A 21,517-nucleotide genomic window follows, 5' to 3' on the forward strand; every position below is an offset into this window, starting at 1 on the left:
CTGTTTGTCCAGGACTTGCTGCCCATTGTCAGATTGTCAGATTTTAACAAACAGAATCAAAACATTTGACCACAGGTAACTTTTAGAGCTGCATCTACAATCACAAAGAGATTGCACAAATCTGACATACTTGAAGGCGTGCTGGGGGGAAAATCCTTTGATATCCAAAAAGAACATCAGTTTAAAAACTAAAGCATACTAACACCACAGAAGTCCACCAAGGAATTGCTTTGAAAGAAGAAATGTAGTTATGAAACTAGACTTGAATCCCCAGGAAATATTGAAAGGCCTTTGAAACATTCAAGAAAACCATCAAATATCTAGAAACTAAATGAACTTAACATGTAAAAGTGGTGAAGATTTTCAGTCAGCTGATTTCAGAGGAGGCAGACAGTTATGCAACAGTTAGTAGTTATTTCTGCTAAAGAGGACGATACCATGCCAGCTGGTGTCTTTGAAGCCAGAACCTTCTTACTGTGGGGCAGCAGTGCTAACCACTGTGCCACCACGCTGTGCTCCGTTCAATTCAGTCTTATTTATGTAGTGCCAAATCACAACAGTCGCCCCGAGGCACTTTATACTGTAAGGTAAAGACCCTACGACGGTGGAGAGAAAACCCCAACAAACAGAAGACACCCCATGACCAAGCAGAACCAAAGAAGAAACCTCCATCATACTGAATTTTATTTAAAGAAATTAAAACTGTTAGTGAAGAGCACATTTCAGTCCCCAGTACAGCAGTCATTAATAGCAATTAGGTTTTGTTCATACTGGCATGAAATGTCTTTAGCACAAATTAGTCTTCCTTTGACTGTGGCTTGTTTGAAGTCTCCTATTTCCTGTCCAAATCAGCAGAGCAGGAGTAAACGCACCAGCTCACTAGTTGCAAATAGATAAAACAACACTGTTTTTACCTAACAAGAGCCAGAAAAGTCCTGTTGTTGAAACTTTAACTTGATGCTAGCACCAGTTATTGAGCCAGCTTCAAAGTGCTGCTAGTTTATGCATCACTTAATTACTTATTGCCACAATTTATTTGATATGCTTGGGAAACATAAAGCCAGCAGGACCCTTAGAGGTCTCAAAAACATAAAGTCGGTGGTCCCAGAACTTAATGAAGTCCAGTTCAAAATAAATAATTCACAATAACTTGAGTGTGTTGTGACAGAAAAACTGCATCGGAACAATTCTGGAGGCAGACAAACTTTTTTCAAAGATGAAAATTATGCGCGACCGTATACAGTTAGGTCCATAGGTTTTTGGACTATGACACATTTTTGAAATTTTGTCACTGGAGTGTAGACTTTCAGCTTTAAATTGAGGTGTTTAATAAAGGTATTGTATTAAAATTTTAGGAATTACAGACATTTTAATACATAATCTCCTATTTTCAGAGGCTCAAAGTATCTGGGCAGTGGACTGACATGCAGATTGGTGAAGCTGTTATTTCACTGTACGCTAAGCAAATTGGAGATCTGCAGTACTGAAGTTGTATTTGGTATCAAAATTATTGCACACATGGGCATCCTCAGGGTCTCCCCAGGATGTAGAGCTGGGCGATAGAACGATAACGATATGTATTGCGAAATAACTTTTTCTCGATAGAAAAATTAAACTATTGCAATAGGCCTCATCTCTCTTGTCCTCTTAAAAAAAAGAAGAACAGCCAATCCAAATTAAGTTGCGCAGAGCCGAACCAATCACAGCCGCAGCGCCACGTCACGTGACTTGTTACGTACAGCACAAGTGCCAAGCCGCATATGTGTATTTGTTTGGGAATCAGCCAGCCGCTGTGCCGCCCGGGTAATGGAGGAAATGAGTGTGCCGACTAGAGAAAAATCAACCGAGAGCGTGAGCGAAGGTTACCGAAGAGAAAACCGATGATGGTTCCAATGCCGGAGAGATTGTCGAACGGAAGGGCCATAGAAGTTCCGTAGTGTGAAGGTATTTTGGCTATTTCAAGTCTGACAAAAAACAGAGTAGCGCGCACTGTAAATTGTGCCGAAAGCAAGTCTGGAAATACAATAAACCGGTGCATGCTCAATCTCTGCCTGAAAGCGCTAATTCGTCATTCGGCTTTTGTCAGACTAAAGTAACTGTTAAAACTGTTTGAAAAGCTAAGCTATACAACAAGGAGAGATTGAGAATTTCCTTTTAGTTCTCAGTTTATTTGATATTGACAAAAGTTAGTCAATTTTGTCTGTTCTTCTGTAAAACGAACTAAGATTTATTTTTAGAATTAATATTTTATTTCTAAGTGGAATTGACAATTTAGTAGTCTGTTTTGTTTGTTCTATTTTGGAACTTAAACGCTTTAGCAGCTGCCTTTTGTGTAGTTTGCAATATTTGCCTGAAAAAGTCTCATGTTCCTTAAGTACATCTACCCTGTTGAACTTATTATGGGAAATAAATATTTAAATCAAAACAAGCTGCTGATTATTTCACATTTTACTTGTGAGCAACGGCACATTTAAATCTTACAAATATAGTTATTTGGCTTATATCGTGATATATATCGTTATCGCCTGAAATGAAAAAAACATATCGTGATATGAAAAAATCTTATATCGCTCAGCTCTACCAGGATGAATAACATCCATTCTTTCAAATTATAATTTCCATGATGTTTTTTTTATTTTATTTTACTGCTTATTCATAGGTACACAGCTTTTAATTAGATTCCGTTTTTAAATGAATTTATTTTTTAATTAATTCAAGTTAAAATCTTAGCATCTTCAGCTCTACACTGTCACTTCCAGCTCGGCCTCCTGTCCTTTTGTTCGTGCCACGGTCTCCAGGCCGTGCGTCACAGCAGCTCTCACTACCATCTTCTAAACCTCTCCTTTCACTCTTGCTGCTATCCATCTGTCACAAATCAACACTTGTCTCTGACGTCCATCCATCCACGCGCTCTCTTTTCATGGTTAAAATATAATGACTTAAATGTTATTTTATAGATTAAATTTGCATCTACAAAATGCTGATAGCAGAAGTGGAGTATAAACCTCAGCAGAAAGCTATTGAACACATTAAAAAATCAACCTAGTGTCTAGAAACTTTCTAGTATTAGACCAACTTGTGTTCATTTTAATTGTGCATACAGTTTTTTTTTCTTTCTTGCAATTTCTTTAAGTCTCCAGGATGATTTTTCTAATGTTTCTTATCTGTATTGTGAATATTTTGCTGTATTTCTTTTGCTTTAATCTTTTTTTTTTTTGATTAGAGAAAATTCTGTCATCAGCCTTTCATTCTTAAACATAATTGCTCTTGCCCACAGGCCACAGACTCAAACAGGTCCCTGACAGAGTTTTTGTACCTCCTCAGTGAGCTGTTATTCACAGAAGCCATTATGTCCCAGCACCGTATGTCAAAGCTGCCTCCGTAGAGGTCAGAGCCGAGTGCTCCCCGTTTTTAAAAATGCAATAGAGATTCCATTATTTCGCACACATAAAACTGAGTCCTAATGATCTATTATTAATGTTAAAATGTATTGATTTATTCATGAAAGTCTTCTTTTGTCCCTTCTTGGCCGTAGAGGAGGCTGCAGTAGAAATGGCACAGAAATCAAAATAGAAGCCACCCCATTGCCCGCCGTCACTGATTGTGTGTCTTTGTCTGTGGCAGGCCCTTGTGTGTGGTTCTGGTGTTCAGCACCAAAGGACAGCGCTATCTCCGGGTCGGGCTGGCTGTGCCGCTGTTTGGCTCTGTGGCCTTCCTGAGGAGGTTGGTGGCTGATGAGGGGAAAATTTCTCCAGACCAGGTAGAGTAAAGCAACTGTAACTGGTGTGATTGTACTTTTCTTACTCCGCCTTTGGCTTGAATTTCCTCTTGGCTACAACACATGAAGTAAATAATAGTAAAGTCATTTCCTTCACCACGTTAAAGGATGTACATCAAGGAACCAACTGGTGTTTGCGTGCATATCTGTTGGTCTCCAGGTGATCCTGACAGAGGTTTACTCCACTGGTTTCCAACGCTCCTTCTTTGATGAAGATGACCTGACTAGCATAGCTGAAAATGATGTCATCTATGCCTTTCAGGCTCCCCCACTGTACATCAGAGGTGGCTCTGCACGGATCTCAGGTATGACTGAAGCAAGTCAGTTTTTAATCTAGATTTAAACATATAACGTGCTATTTTCAGTCACAACAAAGCACTCACACTGTCTTTGAGTATTAGAACTAATTTGTGGTACAGCATGGATATTATTTATACACATTAATGTGCAAGTGCACACAAGTCTGTAAGCAAACAAGCTCATTTTATGAATTTACTTTGCTTAATGAAACCGTTAGGGAATGCACCTTCCTGTAGGGGGTCCTCAGGGAGCACATTAACAGCTATATAACTTTACAAAGAGTGCAGTGAATTACATCCCCCGTGCAGGTTTCCCTTGTGCTATCAGATTTATGTCTTCATTTCATCTATTTCTCAGCTAGCGATGTAAAATGTGTTCTCAGAAGTCCTTTAGTGCACAGTATCCCCTTGTTTCTTTGATTTGTGTTGGAAACAAATAGGTTCTGCACTGTCGTCCACTCTTACAGGGCTGTAAGTTCCAGTTGTGTCAACGCTGAAGGACTCCTTGAAAAAATGTGACTTTTAGTGCTTTAATTTATGTCGGTCAGTGACCGTACAGAGCAGTGCTGCCTAAAACGAGGTCCACGTGACAGTCTGTCTGGTCTCCAGACTAAATCTCTTAGTTCTCACTGGCTGAGTCAACATCGACGTTCAGCACTTTTCTGCCCACATGAGACTGTCCCATCATTCACTGAGAAATGTTTGCCCCGTGAAAATAGACGTAAGATATTATTATGTTTTAAGGAAATTGCAAGATATGTGTTTGTTTGCTGCCTGACTTACACAATGTCTGCACAGGCTGTGAAGAGTACTGTGCTAGCAGAGCAGCTTAGGCCCTCCGTCTGTGCTTGCACAGGATGTAGTCAGGCACCTGTAGTGCCAGTAAACACACAGTCTCAGTAGAAGTCGCATTGATTAAAATAGGTTTTTCCATTTGCACAGGCTGCTGGAATATGAAAGAAAATTGATATTTTGCTTATTTTTCCAAAATGCTAGTAATGTTTATTTTCAATTATGGTGTCACTCTGTCACAGTAAAACCTGCTTTTAAATGATGCATCCATCTAATAATGGCCCCTTGGTATAATAAAGTTATTTGAGTAAAGCTTCTCTGCTAAACATTATCTCACATTATATTATGTAATGTCTCAGCCTCTGTTTAGCCAGCTTTTCTAAGAGGGAAAAAAACTGGCAAAACCCAGTGTAATGGGCTACCAGAAGAGAAGTTTTTATTTGCTCTGTTACTCAAAGCTGAAATATAAAAATACTTTACTTTAAAAGGGGTCAATGATACAAAACAGCAAGCAGTGGGCAGATAGAGGATGTTGTACGCAGTGTGCAGGAAAATTAAGTGTTAGGCTAAAAACAAACTCTAGCTCTCCCATCTTACTTGCTCTTCAGTGGCTGCCTACTAACTCAGTGATGATGAAGGACTGACTTCATCCATCTTTGCATTCAGAGTTTCATACAATGACTGCCTATCATTCAACCTGATTGGTGCAAACGGATATTATACACAGGGGTGCACATAAGTGGTCCACAGGTGCGCATGCACTGTCAAAATAAAAGACATGCATCAGATAAGACATTGCAACGCGCGTTTGCGTACATAAGATTTTCTGGAGGAGGACAGACATTTGTTTAGAACTCTTAAAGATGTCGAAGAAACAAGCTCCTTTAAGCGATTACTTTGGTGTTCCTCCGCCTCCAAAGAAATATCAGAAGGAGTCCGAACCGCAAAAGAAGCGCGTATTCTCGGAAAAGTGGTTGCAGGAGGTGAGCTGGCTTCAAACAAATGATGAACGCACAGAGATGTGGTGCAGAATATGCCGTGAAAATCCCACTCTAGCGGACAAAAACAGTGCCTTTTATATGTACACAAACGCGTGTTGCAACTTCTTATCTGGTGTCGTCTTTTATTTTGACAGCGCATGCGCACCTGCGCACTTATGTGCACCCCTGATTATACAAGGCTACTATCACTAGCTTGTTAGCATGCTAGCTTTAGTAGACATCTCAGCAACACAATACATAGACACTTTGCTAGTTCTTGCTAGTATGAAAGGCGGGATGAATCTGTGCTTTTATGCTGTTTATGCCAAATTCTGACCCTGCAGCAGAAATTTAAGACTTGACTCATTTTTCTCAATCTTCTGCTGTCTAATTTTGGTGAGCCTTTAAGAATCGTAGCCTCAGATTCCTGCTCATAGCTGACAAGAGGAACACTCAGTGTGGTCTTCTGCTGCTGCAGCCAACCTGCCGCATGCTGTTCTGCACACTTTCTTCTTCTTCTTCTTGCTGTTACCAAATAGGTATTTTCCCCCAGATAAATGATGCTCGCTGGATATATTTGTATTAACAAGCAGTTGAACAAGTGTATCTAATAAAGTGGCTGGTGAGTGTAAAGGTCTTTAGCATAACCTCATGTTATGAGTTGTTTGAAGTGTTTAATCTACAGATTTTCATTAAATATCCAACATATGTAGGTACACTCCTCTATGTTTAAATTACTTATGTACACAATTCATAAGTAAAGATACTTTGCTCAGTTAAATTTTATCTCTGATTTCATTTTAGTCCAGGAAGACAAATGTTTTCTGTCTTATTACTAATGCAATAAAAATGAAATTAAGTCATGAGCAAAGTATGAGCTATTTTTATTTTTGTGCTATTTTAGTGCTATAGTGTTATGTTTAAATAAACAATACTTTATTGCTTTTATCTTTTTAATGATTTCAGTGATTTCTAATGCTTTTACACAATCTGGCACAGTCTGCAATCATTAACAGGTCTGATACATGAGAGACGTTTATTTAACTATTCATAAATGGTAAAAGGAAAACAAAACTAATTTTGTTGTTTAACTATATGATATGATAACCAACACTCACCAGGGGTCTGATTAAAGACTCAGTCCAAACATTTTTCCGCTCAGTGGTCATGAACGGTGCATGGACCAGTGTGGATTTTACCCTGAAGTGTTTACTTTAAGAACAGATCTAATACAGCTGGTGTGCAGTTAAACTCCCCCAAAAATGTAACCTTGTTTTATAATCCTCAGTTGCACTGATGCAGTTGCACTGATGTGTGGCCCCTGTTACTTCTGTTTTTTGATTGACTAATATTTACTTTTTCATATAGTGAACATCATGGTAACAGCTACTCAAAGTCATAAGTTAGCGTTATATCCAGCAGATGTGAAATGCTGTTAGAGACAGCATGAGGTGCTCACTAAAGAGCTGTGATGAATGAAAAAATTGTGTGCTGTGGATTAAACCAAAGTCAAACCCATGATGATGTGACCTTTCCACTCAGAACTCCCACCATCGCTGCTGCAGTCTTAAAATTAATCTCTTGCAGCATATTCCCGCATGATGCTTATCACCTGCCCTGTATACTAAATTCGCCATTGCACCCTGCGCTAATGATTCACATGTTCATGCTGGATGACAGAATTAGGACCATCTTTTATTAATTACGATTTATTTATTGGAATACTGTTTCATTCATTTCAGTCTCATCAGTCTTAATGTTGAGATTCTTTAATGTTACTTGTAAACAACTAGGTTGGATTTACATTAAAAATGTAATCTTGACACATTTAAGTGAAGAGGAGTCTTTCCTGTTTGGGATCTGATGGTGCTCTGACAAGAAATAATGAGCACAATATCATTGTCAGGAAGATTATTGCCAGGGGTTAGACTTGAATAAAGGAGCGCCTGCCAGAGAATACTTGGAAACAGATATTTGGCTTCCGCGGTTATATATCCATCTCACACGTTTTTCTTTTTGTTACAAACATAGAACAGTTTCTGCCTTTTTTCATTTATTGCCAAGTTTCGGTAAGATGACATCATCTCCCATACTGTAGTTTGTTTGAACGTTTTCTTTACCGTTTTATGTCTCATCATTTTACAGCAAAGACTGATTTAACATCATCATGTGAGCTTTCTTAATCTGAACATCCTCAAAACTTAGAGGATCTAGTATGAAATCTGCCAAGGTATCAGTTTTCTAACAATTCCTGCTTTCAAAACATGTAGACTTTCAGATCTAGTCATGACAGTGGCATGTAGTGTTTTACAGAAGAGCTAATGAACACACCTTGGTCCACAGTGTACCTTATGTTGATTTTCTGCTGCTTGTCTTGTATTCCTTTATATTAGCCAACATCCTTGTGCATCTTGCTGCACTCTACATGGACATCTTCACATTACTTCTATGGTTATAAACAGAATGTTTTATGTTAGCTGACAATGACGAGTGCTGGGGAATTAGAATTAGAATTAGAATTAGAATAACATGCTCTCAAAACACCTTATTAGACATAAAAATGTATATTTGGAACATTGTACATGAAGTACCCAAAGTAAAGTAATTATTTTCTAGAACAAGTGTTAAATGGATTGATTTTAATGGTGCAGATGTTAAAGGCTGAGCTTTTTTTAAGTACTTTATGTTCTGTTAACTCTACATTAATGCATGCAGAGCTACCCGCTGTGGCAATCACTTTGATTAAATGAAGAACCAAATGTAGCTTCTTATTCTATTATTCGTTTGTAGTCCTGTGAGGAGTGTGTATCACTAAATAAGCTGCTTTTAATGAGCTCAGGAAAAAAGAAAGTTATTTTAAAATATCTTATTAGTAAAAAAGCACTTGAGCACTGTGTCATGGTTAGTTGTAAATATCTACAGGTGGATGAAGGATGTTAATAAGAAATAAAGGTGGTTTATTGGCAAAACGGCAACTTTACATTTTGTCAAGTGATTTCTTAGAGATGCAAATATGGAAGAACTTTTGTGGTCTGAAGCTGTTCGACTTACCTGTTCTATTAACATTGCCTGTCCAACTAGCCAACTGTAGCCACAACATGGCAGCAGTTCACAGGATTTTGCAAACATGTAATAAAAAAAAGTTAACATTACAGAAGACTACCAGTTTAAGATGAGATTGCTTTTACTTTGGTTTTAATTCATGTCTGTTTTGGATATTATTGGACAAGCACTGCCTGCCTTGCTTGCCCAGAATGCCAACGAACCATGCAGGCTATAAATAGGAGGTAGGTTTGCAAAGCTAAGTGTGTCCAGTGTTGGATGGTTTTTGGGGGTTTGAGTCAATTTAATATAAGGCTAACGCAAGGTTAATTTTATCTCAGGATGGTGGTGCGTGAGATGAGCCAACTTGTTCACAGCATTCCCAGAGTATGATTTATTTAGTGTCCCTGTATCAATAGGGCATTACCATCCAAAACGTCACAATAGTATGCTGTAATGATTTTTTTTCCTCAACCACTCGACCGCTGTACCACATGTTTGTTGGTATTAGTGGTTTTAACTAAAATTCTATTTAATATTCAGTTTTATTGATCAGCGCCAAATCAAAATAGTTGCCTCAAGATGCTAAGGTAAAGATCCTATAATTAACAGTGACAGAAATCTTTGATGAGTTTAATGAACAGTAAAAAACTTTGTAGATCCATTTTCTGTCAATAGCTACTTCAATAATGTACTTGAAATTAAGCTAAGCTAAATACATTAGTAAGCTTTACTACTAATGTATTTAGTTTAAACTTTGCTTGAAAATGTCACACTTAAATTTATCCCCTGTTTACTGTGGAGAGCGAGCAGGTATAACAAAGCAGTGAATCGTAATTATTTGCCTTATGGTGGTTATGACTAACAACAGTCACCCAGAAGCACTAACCTAACTGTGGACCTACAGTCTTGTTGAACAAACAGTTCAGCTCAAATCAAATATTTGGCGGTATTATTAGGTTTCCCAATAATGAATGGAGCATTCGTTATGAGTAACATCTGTCCAGCCAAATCACTGCCTTTCACTGCTTTGTTTATATGATTAAATCTGTTAAATGTGACAATAAATCACTGTGGAAGATAAGGTTACGCCTAAATGACATCAGTTCACTGAGACAGACAACAACACCAAGCAGGTCTGAAATCGCTCTTTGACAGCTTTCACAGACAATCTTCCTCCTTATGCATCATGTTTTCATTGCTTAAATTTTTTGTCATTAATACATACTTGTTATGTAATATTTTGCTACAAATTCAAAGCTGTAAATGTGCATCTGTTACCTGACTGAAGCTCACGTCTGACTACCTTTCCTGTTCAAAGACACGACTGTGCAGACTGCTAATGGAAAAGGAGGGATAGCTGTTGCTGTGGGTAGAGTATATCCCATTAGGCGTAGAGGTGTTTAATTATGGGTTCTCATAGTCTGGCTGTGTTTAGTGAGGCTCAACCTCTTCATCTTTTTGACAGTGAAAGAAGCCTGAGAGTGCAGGGGAAGGAAGAGTTTGCCGGCCTCCTGCGGTTTCTTAGAATTAGTTAGAGGCTTTTTGAGGATAAAAGGTCAGGATCAACAGGTTTGTGGTTTAGTGTGGTGCACATTTGTGTGTTATAAATGTCTCATGGCTGCACTGTAATTGCCTTTTTATAGTATGCCTGTGGCAATAGACATGTTCGGGTTACATGAATGAAAACACAGTAAAATAGACACACACTGAACTGTTATTCATCCTGGAAACAAGGTTTAAAAAAATGACGAGAGCAGCAACAGGAGCTTTAAAAAAAGCCTCGAAACAGTTCAGTTTTTGACAGCTTAACATAAAAAACAGATTTAATGACAAATGACAGGTAGGTCTCCTCCCAAGCACCCCTGCATAAATCTTAGTGGGACAAGCCAGAATATGGCTTATGAATTTCACTGCTGTTTCACGGACATGTTTCATGGGGGATCTAAAAGGAGATTTTCACCCATAAATCATTCCCCTGAGGTCGCCCCTCATGTAAATGGAAAGCTCCTAGTGAACAAGTTTTATTGCCCGCTTGCTTGATTAGGGCAACATTAGGAAATCAAAAGCTGTGCATATTTATTGCGCTTAATCGCAAGGTCAAGACACTGCAATCAGAAGTTTAATGTTTAAGCTGTGGTGGTTCATAATGTAGACCGACTCATTTTGAAGAGATCTTGTCCTTCATACAGTGCACAGCTTAAAGCCCTCACCATTCAACTGTATGTGTGTGTGCTGTCCAATCTTCTTGCCCCCCCCAACCAGTCAAGGGCGGTGGCTTCCCCTCCCTGTGTCTGGTTCTCATAGAGGTTTCTTCCTGTTAAAAGGGAGTTTTTCCTTCCCATTGTCACCAAGTGCTTGTTCATAGTGGCTCATCTGATTGTCGAGGTTTTCTCTGCATTAATGCATTAATTTATTTTACAAAATAAAGTGCCTTCAGGTGACTGCTGTTGTGATTTGGTCTTATGTGAATAAAATTGAATTAAACTGAACTGAGTTGAATTAAATGTGTAAGAGGAGGCACGTTTCAGCACAGGCTTGCTGCTTTACAACAGTCTCAGTAACATGACATTTGCTTTGTCATTGATGAATCATGTGTTAGGTGTAAACAGCATTGTTTAATGAAACATTGTTGTATGGGAACACAGCCGCTGTGGTCAATCAATACCGTCTGCAAGTAATTTAACATGTGATTTATTGCTGTGAATTTCTGAATCACCTACTTATGTGCCAAGCCTGAAGGTTGTCAGCTGTGTGATGAAGCAGCTCCACTGACGTCACATCAAGCAGGAATCTTATAGTCTCCGCTTTTCCCTCATTCGGTCACACTCCTCTGTGTGTTGGTACAGACACGAGGGGACCGAGCGAGAAGTGGCGCTTCTTGGCACCCCACCAGGACGGGATGTGGAACAGAAGCTGTATCAGATAATACCTCCTGCTGAGAGTGCAGGCAGCCATTGGTCCATCTGTTCTCCCCTCTGAATCACTGTTCCCCAAATAGAAAGTTGCTGTCTCGCCACTTTATATATCTCAATTCTCCTCCTTACTCCCCGGTAGAGGTGTTAAGTTTCGTGAGCACATTCTCGGCACATGAAATCAGTTCAGCTTCCTTTCAAGAGCAACATGTGAAATATTTGGTGCTGTAAATGCAAAGTTGTTAAAAGCTGACTCATTTTAGTGCCTCTTTTGAGCACGCTCTACTTCTCAGACTTGTGTTCCCCATCCTCTTCCAGGGTACCATCACAGCCTACCATCATCCCCATACGCCACAGGTCCTGAGGGTCAGAGGTTACCCCCATCTGGGACGTTATCATCAGAGTTCCTCAACCAAGGTGCCCCCGTCAAAATTCTGCTGCTGGTGTGCAACGCTGCAGGAGCCGGCCAGCAGGCGGTTAGGTAATTACATCAATGGACTGCTCACTGTAACTACCTCTCTCACAGCAGTTGTTCTGTAATAGCTTAGACATCATACCTAAGCAGCAGCAGCAGACCTGTCAAATGATCGCTGTGTGGGAGCATGCCTGGGGTCCCAGTAAGAGTGATACTCTCAATGGGAAGAGTTTGGAAGATGACTTCCTTAAGTATCAGAGTTCATCTACTTCATCTCTCAACTTTAACTTTATACGCTCCACAACATTTGCTCCTTGCCAGGTCATACGTAGCTTATTCATGGTCACTGTAGTCTAAAAACACTGATATTTCCATCTCCAGTCATTTAGGATGATCACATGAAATCAAGAAGCTCCTGAGGTCGAACCCACTAGTGAGACGGGGCCTTTATGTGTGGCGTTTGCACCCTCTCCTTATGTCTATGTGGGTTCTCCAGCTTCCTCCCAGTGACATGCATGTTAGGGTACCAGGCCTAAATCAGTTGTAGGTGTGAATGTGAATTGGTGGTTGTGTATGGATTTATAGACGGATGGATGGCAGAAGTAAGACCCCAGGAAAAAACAGAGGAAGAAATGAGATGGTGGCGGGTTGCAAAGCAGCTTGCAGATGCAGGAGCATCTTTGGGCAGGCTAAGCAGCTTTAATTCCATACACTATCATAGATTTAACAAGTGAATGCATACAAGAGTATAAGTCCATTGGTGTCCTGCCATCAAGTGGTTGTTCAACCTAATGTTGTGAGGTTACACTTTAAGCTGAACATTCATCCGTCCTGTTTTATCCGAGGTACTAGAAAAATGGAATTCTAAGCTCATGGAAGTGTCTTGCCATTGGATGTTACATTTGCCAGTGTCGTCAGTTTGTCCATACTATAAGATGCAGGCTCATACTTTAGAATTTAAAATGTTTCCTTTCTTTATTTTATATATATATTTTTTGTATATATAGAAATAATGAATCCAGGAAGTAGCCACTTTTGTCCTTTAAACCTAATCAACTTCAATAAACTTGTTTTATACATAGCCTTCCTCTAGGGAACCACTTCAAGGTCAGATTATCTCCCTGTCACAGAAAAGGCTCACATTTCACTCTGTGACTCAGTGAGATGAGTTTCAAATCAAACGACTGAGGACTCTGACATCTGGCGCTATACACAGAGATCCATCAGACACTGTGACAGAGTCCAGAGAGATCAATATAGGTGAGCTCGCCAACGCGACTGAGAGAAAGTCCGCTCAAATCTATATGGTCGGCCTCTCCGTTTCTCCTTCAAACGCCTCTCTGCCATTGCTCAACCCACCCACCTATCTCGTTCTCATCAGATGACAGCTGGAGGACTGTGCAGCGCCAAGAAAATGACATTGGAGTCACATAGTTGTTTCGCTCTTTTTAGTCGAGCACCACAGACACATTTCTGAGCACCAGTGTGAAAACTTGGAACTGTGATGGGATATTTTTATGTGTGGAAACCCAAATGTGTTACTTCTATTAGCAATTTGGTTCTTTTGCATTTTGCCTGTAGATGCCAATTCTTACACCTGTCGGCACAAGTATAAAATATAGACCTATCAGTAGATAATAGATATTTCTGTATGACCCCAACTCTCACATTTCTTTCATGAAACTTCCAAAATATTGTGTGAAAGAAATAATAAACTGGGATCTCTGAAGGTAAGGCTGTCTGTCACAAACCATAGAGCAGGACAATTACATTTCATACTGCTGGCAATAACAGAAAAGCAGCTTTCAGTGAAAGAGTCCACATCATAAAGACCTGCAGACAGCACGTCAGGAGAGGGGCATGCTTGTTGTAGATCAGGGGTCCCCAATCTCAGTCCACGAGGGCCGGTGTCCCTGCAGGTTTTAGATCTCACCCTGGGTCAACACACCTGAATCACATGATTAGCTCATTACCAGGCCTCTGGAGAACTTCAAGACATGTTGAGAAGGTGATTTATCCATTTAAATCAGCTGTGATGGATCAAGGACACATCTAAAACCTGCAGGGACACCGGCCCTCATGGACTGAGATTGGGGACCCCTGTTGTAGATGATGGCATATAGTGTGCTGGCATAATCTTAACCCACTGACCAGTGCCTACTTGCCTGATCTGCCTCCTTGTGACTTTGCTTTCTCACCCAAAATAAAATTCAAGCTAAAGAGTGACTGTTTCGACAAAGTGAAGGGAATTTAGCACACATGGCTCAGGCACAAGTTCAGTGGTAGTCCTGCAAAGCCATCTAAAATTAGCTGGTGTTTTGGAAGCAGTGCAGGTAAATTTGGACACATTTGAATGAGGCACTGTTTTTGATTTTTTTTAGGTGTGGAGTCGAGTGGAGAACTTTGCAGATTATTTTAAGAAACCCATTCATCTATTTTCTTAACTGCTTATCCAATTCAGGGGTTGCAGGAGGCTACGGCCTCACCCAGCTTTCACTGGCACAATATGTTAAAATCTTTAGGATCGATGTCTACTGTTTTGCATCAGTGTCTGCAAAAATGTGCAAATGAAAAAACAAAGTGTCTTTAAACATGCACCAGAGCTTTTCTTTCATTCATTACAATTCTGATGTGTATCTGCTTCTTATTTTGTCTCTTTATGGACGTGCATGCTAATAAATCTAATACATACAATAGCGGGTTGACCTCAGTTAAATGAGTATTATAATAAATGCGTCATGTGATCTATCATGTCACAGGGTCTTTTCCATTTCTTATCTCCCTTCTGTAGATGGGCTGTAATGAGAATTCTGCTCTAATACTGATAATGATGATAAATAATTATTTACATTACAATAGGATAAGAAGGCGGTGAGTCAGTAAGGGGTAATATGGGATGGCTGAGTGGTGGTGTTGCCATTTTGAATTCATCATCTTTTAGCTCCCGTGACACTAATTTCCTCTGTGCTGGTTTTAGGTTCGGGCCTCCATTCCTCATGAGGGAGGACCGGTCTATTTCCTGGGATCAGCTGCAGCAGAGCATCCTCAGCAAGCTTTATTACCTGATGATCAACGGAGCTCAGGCACAGGTAATACAAAGATAGATTTTTTTTTTTTTTTAAATGATTGAAGGAAATTTTGTTTTGTTTTTTCTTCTCCTCATGTCCTAATGAGATATCCATGCCAGGTTAGGGATTCACAGACTCACGTAGAGAAATTCTAGCACAACAGATGCTTGAACTCATGTCCCCTGGTTAAACCCAACTGCCAGAGATGTTCAATTCAGTCTAGGAACCAAAAAAAAACCGAATACTGATTATTAGACACACTAATTAGGCACAACTAAAGCTATAGTAAAGCCCCATAAAGACTAAACTGAAACTACAGTACAGCCCTGTGCAATAAATCAGTAATAATTATAATAATAACAATAATAATATTAATAATACAGAAAAGATATTGTACTGTACCCCCGCATTATGACACCTATGATGCTTTTAAAGCTTATATTTAATGGCAGTGTGCGTAGGCGGGTGTGTTTCAAGCACCAGCTAGAGTTCCTGCAGAGCCGGCTGGCGCACCTGTTCCAGGCCAGGTTTATTGGCTCGAGACAGAGCAAAGCATGCCCACACAGTGAACACAGTGACACTGTGTTTCACAGCCGCGAGATCTCAGAGCTCAGAGCTGGAGGCAGCAGAGACGAGCTGGTGTCCTCTCGCTGCACACCAAAGTAGAGTCAGGTGTACTGGTATGACAAATGATGGTTTGTGTCCTTAAAAAAAAGAAAAAAGAAAGATTCTTTGCCCTCGAAAAACATGAAGCAATCATTTTGGGTAAAATGCAATTGAAATATATAAAATAAAATGTGTATTTACTGCATTTGAATAACTAATCATTAAATGGAAATATGCTTGGTATGAACTGAATGTATGCTAGTCAGGTGAATTTGACCAACTCATTAAAAAAAGCCTTTTATGTCGTACTTATGTAACAAATTTATATATTTAAGGCAAATAAATATTTATTTGAGTTTAGCTCCCTAAAGGGATGCATGAGCGTAGCTGTTCTCTCGTCTAGGCTGTTTGTTTCCCTCTTTTTGTGTGCTGATGAATGAATAGATTGCTTCCTCTGTCTCAGAGCCTCATTTATAAGTCATTTATATAGTCATGTGGAGCTGGGAGCATTACTTTTGTCCACTCATGCATTACGGTGTAGCGTTATTGTTTGCCAATCACATTTACTGGTCCTGCTCAGTCTCAATCACCCTGTGTTATCTTTTCTATGAGCAAATGTTGGGATTTCTTAGGAGGTGAATATGGATTCTTTACTAATACACACTGAGCTGTTTATGGGATGTGACTGGGGAGAGCAATGTAATAAATAAAAATAATACACAAAAATTGGAATAAAATGGTATATTAGATCAACCCGAGGTCAATCTAAAACTGACTTTCTACTCCGTTCATACTCAAAGCACTTTCTTTCTACAAGCCTCATTTTCTCATTCAAACAGCACTTTTTTGTAATCTTTGAACCTTCACACGGACGATTGATGCATCCGTCCCTGTATAGGACACGGGGATCAGTCCAGACCATGTGATTGGAAGCAGCCCCAAAAAGAAGGAGAATCAATGTGTTCTTAATATAAAGGCAAACTCATCAAATTTCTTCTCTAGGTTAAAAAAGCTCAGGTTTATTGCCGATTTGACTCAGAGGAGAGCTACATTGTTACAAACTGTTACAGTTTGTTCTAACTGATCTGCACCATTAAAAAGACAACACACTTCAGGTGTGTCTGAGTCTCAGTATCTGTTGTGTCGCTCTGTATTTGCACTGCTGAGAAACGACACGCACGAGATACGAGATGTTTTTATTGTGTAAAAAGACAAAAAGCTAACTTGCCTGTTTGGCATCGGGTTCCTCGTTCCCCTGACGCTCCACATTCAGTTCACTTCTGCTCCCTTTCATCAAAATACTGGTGTTAATGAGGAACCGAAATAGGTGGTGCTCGGCTCTGCACTCAGCAGCAGAGAGTTACAGGACAGAACCAAATCATTGCGCACCTCGTTCACAGCATTGAGCGTCCACCCGTGCCAATCATACATTCGTTCTGGTGATACCTTCCCCTCCAAACATGCAAACTGTCAAAACCACATCAGACACAAAACAAGCTGTGATTTTTCTTCCAGTGTTAAACTCCACACACAAAAGCTTAGTAAATTTACAGTTGTGTGATATATTTATATAATCTCCCAAAAGTTTGTGACATCCTTACATCACCAAGTCCAATACAAGACGTCAGATGCAGTGGAGACATGTTCTCTGGAATGATAAATAATACTCCTCCGTCTGCCAATCTGATTAGTAAGTCAATTAGATCATTTCATTCTACCAACTTTGTGGGAACAGTTTGACGATGCTCCCTTCCTGTTCCAACATGACTGCACAACAATGCACGAAGCAAGGTACATAAAGACGGATGAGCAAGAAGAACTTGACTGGCCTGCACAGAGTCCTGACCTCAACTCGAAAGAACACCTTTGGGATGAATTAGAGCGGAGACTGCAAGTCTCTTATCATCAGTCTGACCTCAATTTCCCATAAACAGAAGAAGTGAAGCTGTTGTAGCTGCAAAGAGTGGAACGACATCACATTAAACCCTATGGATTAAGAACGGGATGTCACTCTCAGGTTACATGTTACCAGTTGCTAGTTACCCTCAGCAACAAGGACAAGAACAATCACTCTTTTCAGCTATTGTTATCTCAGTATGCATTTACAAAATTGTCTACACATTTATCAGTCGTATTGTGCACACAAGGACAAAGATAACTGCATAGCTCTCAACTCACCTTTGTAAATAATTTTGCTACCAAGACACCCCCAAACAAAGAGTCTATGATTGCACTGAACACATTCCTGTGCTTGAGCATATCACTGTGTGCATAAGCCTGTTGCTAATCGTGCAGCTAAACTGATTTTCAATCAGTGCCTCTCCCCGCGTGGTGCAGGTGCCATGCAGCTGCAATAAACAGCCATACAGGGCACAAGAAAGGCGCAGACTCTTTCAGAAGCGCCAGGAGAGAGATGGAAGAGAAGAGTCAGGTGCAGCGTTTTCTGTACCTCTGTTGGAGATCTGCAGTCTCCTTTGCGCCCCATGCTGTCAGCTGTTTAATTAAAACCAGGCTCATAGAATATGATCAGTTTGCTGGAAGCCTACCTTTGCCAAGGAGGGAGCAGTGCTGAGAGCAGATGTTTGCTCTAAATCTTTCAACTCAGCAGAATATGTGGTTTTCTTGCGTCAATGAATTATGCTCACAAGTGGATATTTTCCGCTTTTGTCTAATTTTAGCTTTAGCAAAGACAAAAAAAGCACGTTCTCTGCCATTTTTCCTGCTACTGACATCACTTAACGACGTAGTGTTGAGACACGTGCCCTTCTAAGTAGACCCATATGACCATCTATCCAGGATTCAGGAAAACATGTAACTGTCCATTTCATTACTTTAAATATATTAAAAGTTTTTAAAAAAGCCTAAAGTTGGAATCTTTTCGTGTTCCCATCAGTTGTTGATTGGATATTAAAACTAACAACAACCTGGTATTGGTTGTCCTAATGTCTGTTGTCTAATTCTGTAGAGCCCATATGAATCATAGCCTCAGTTTCCTGATATTAGGTGACAGGAGTGGCAGTCTTCTGCTGCTGCTGGTGCTTCAAGGTTCAATGTGTTGTGTGTTCAGAGATGCTCTTCTGCACACCTTGATTGTAACGAGTGAATATTTGAGTATCTGTTGTCTTCCCATCTGCTTCAAAGTTACTTTACCTTTCTTCCTCACTCTGATGCTTTATTGTTTGAACTTCAGCACGTCGTCTTCACCACATTTGCTGTTGAAAATTGTCTTTAAATGTATATTCAGATACCTTTAATATCCTTATCACATTATATTTCTCAGAATGACTATATTTATGTTTCACTGTGGTAACGTCCAACCTAAGGGGCAGGACATAACATGAAAATCTACTTCTCTAAGACCGAAGCAAACGCAGAAACAACTGCTATGTGAAAAAAACATTGTATTTATTATTCAGCAGATTCACAACTTCAGAAATACAAAATTGTCAGGATGAGCTAAAGTGAAAACAGCAATCTAGCAGAACTATGCATCAACACAAACTCAGAGACCTGACTGAAAGTAACAAAAAACATGGGCTTACACTTTTAGCCTATTATAATAAGAGAACACAGTTACAGAATACCAGCAGCAGTTCACTACTACTTACTCCTTCTATCCTCCTAGGCACGCAGCAAGTCTCAATCGCTGAGCTGACTGGTTGAATGAAAAGGGAATCAAACGATCCTCTCCAGACAGTGGCCCTTATGTAGGGCGTGGTCCTCAGGCTAGTGTTGCCACACCTGTTGCAGCCCGGCGCCTGCACAGTCTAATTAACATGCTTGCTCCTCAGAGAATGCAAATCTTCTATGGTTACGACACTGACCTGAGAATCTCTCAGCTCATTTTTATCTCATATTTACTGTCTGACACACAACCAATGGTCTGTTAGCTCTGCCTCGTTTTTGGCGTTGCCTTCACAGATTCATCTTAAAGCTGGGAGGAAGATAAGCACATACAGAACAGTTACCAGACCAATATGCTACTTTTGTCACTTGTCAAGATTATGCTCTGACACAGTTACGAATTTAAGTGACAGTCTACCAATCAAAAGGTAAAGTCATCTTTGGAAGGATCCTTTATAGACAGAAGGAAACAAACTTCTAACAGTAGAGTTTGATCTATTTTTTTAAAGGTCTTAAAGAAGAACTTGATGCCATATTGTGCTTAAAGACTGGGGCTCAAAGCTGCATGTCCTAGGGAAATAAAACTCTAGTTTCCCTCCTCGCCCACTAATGATGCTTATGGAACGTGGGAATATGGGAAAAACAGCACTGATCTTGCATTGTAGTGCTGTTCAGACTCTTTGTATTTTCACAGCTCTACATCATGTAGAGACATCTCAAGCTTGACAGCTCTGTCACGACTCCTTATGGATGCTAAGCCATCTCTGGAGAATTGCAGCTCAAGACAGAGTTCAGACTGAATTATCTCATGTGTGCGAGGAGAGGTGATGTTGTTGAAGGAGTCAAAAAAAAACGGGCCTTTAAAAATATAAGTGCATGTATCTTATTGTAGAGGACGTTTTCTCTGCTTCTTGACATGAGAATCTCGAGTTGGAAGAACTCATTGGGTGGTCGCTCTGCATGTACACACAAGCCTTGCAGTGGAACTCACAACAAGCCCGGCAAGGCTGTAATAAAAAGTCATTTTGGTTTTAAACTTGTCATCTAGCATTCCAAATAAACAGGCAGGAATGGTTTTGAATTCTTTGGAAAGGCCGCCCAAAGCACCTAGACACCACACGGAAGTTTGATGCCTTCACTGACCACAGACAGTGAAGATAGCTTCATTATAAACTACTATGTATGTGTGTGTGTGTGTGTGTGTGTGTGTGTGTAACATCTTCATGGGGACCAAAAATTGGTAGTTTACTATACTTGTGGGGACAAACAGCCCTTGTGGGGACCAAAATCCCGGTCCCCACGAGTTTGAAGGCATTTTTGAGCCTCAAAATGTGGTTTTAGTGTCAGGGTTACAATTAGGTTATGGTTAGGTTTAGGGTAAGGGTCAGGGTTAGGCATTCATTTTTGATGGTTAGGGTTAGGGTAAGGGGCTAGGGAAAGCATTGTGTCAATGAAATGTCCCCACAAGGATATAAATACACACGTGTGTGTGTGTGTGTGTGTGTGTGTGTGTGTGTGTGTGTGTGTGTGTGTGTGTGTGTGTGTGTGCCCTCAAAATGCTACTTTCTAACAATAAGTGCTAACTGCTGCATTTCAGCAGCTAGCTGACATTCTGGATAGTACTGCGTGTGCATTTGTGAGGCAGTAATTCAAAAGTAACATTTAACTTTCCCCAGGGGTGCGTGTGCACCGGTGGGCTCAGCACGTCAATATTCTCCAGGAATGTTCTGTCTGCTCCACTGTGCTCCTGGTCATCAGAAAGATCCTGCCGGTCTGAGCTTTTCCTCTCAGCCTCGTGTGGGAGTTTGTGTTTGAGGCCAGCCAGCAACAGATTTCCCCAGAACAAAAGGAAATCAATTTCATTTTTCCATTCCTTCATTCCTAAAGCACCTCTGATCTAAGGCAGATCTCAGGGTAATGTACTTGGGCTTCAGAGGACAAGAAACACTCTTTTATTTTTTTCTCCTGAACTCATGTTTTCCAGCGTGGTTGAATAGC

The 21,517-nt window shown here is 40.1% G+C and overlaps 1 protein-coding gene across 1 annotated transcript in view; it reads left to right on the forward strand.

The window, feature by feature from the left end:
- usp43b (ubiquitin specific peptidase 43b) overlaps positions 1-21,517 on the forward strand; it is an 86,936-nt gene that overhangs the window by 47,348 nt on the left and 18,071 nt on the right. The window contains exons 5-8 of the mRNA XM_063471339.1: positions 3,625-3,760; positions 3,939-4,083; positions 12,125-12,287; positions 15,199-15,310. Coding sequence (XP_063327409.1) covers positions 3,625-3,760; positions 3,939-4,083; positions 12,125-12,287; positions 15,199-15,310 — 556 coding nt within the window. The remainder of the gene's footprint in view (positions 1-3,624; positions 3,761-3,938; positions 4,084-12,124; positions 12,288-15,198; positions 15,311-21,517) is intronic.

Source organism: Pelmatolapia mariae, linkage group LG4, assembly GCF_036321145.2.
Source record: "Pelmatolapia mariae isolate MD_Pm_ZW linkage group LG4, Pm_UMD_F_2, whole genome shotgun sequence".
Lineage (NCBI taxonomy): Eukaryota > Metazoa > Chordata > Actinopteri > Cichliformes > Cichlidae > Pelmatolapia > Pelmatolapia mariae.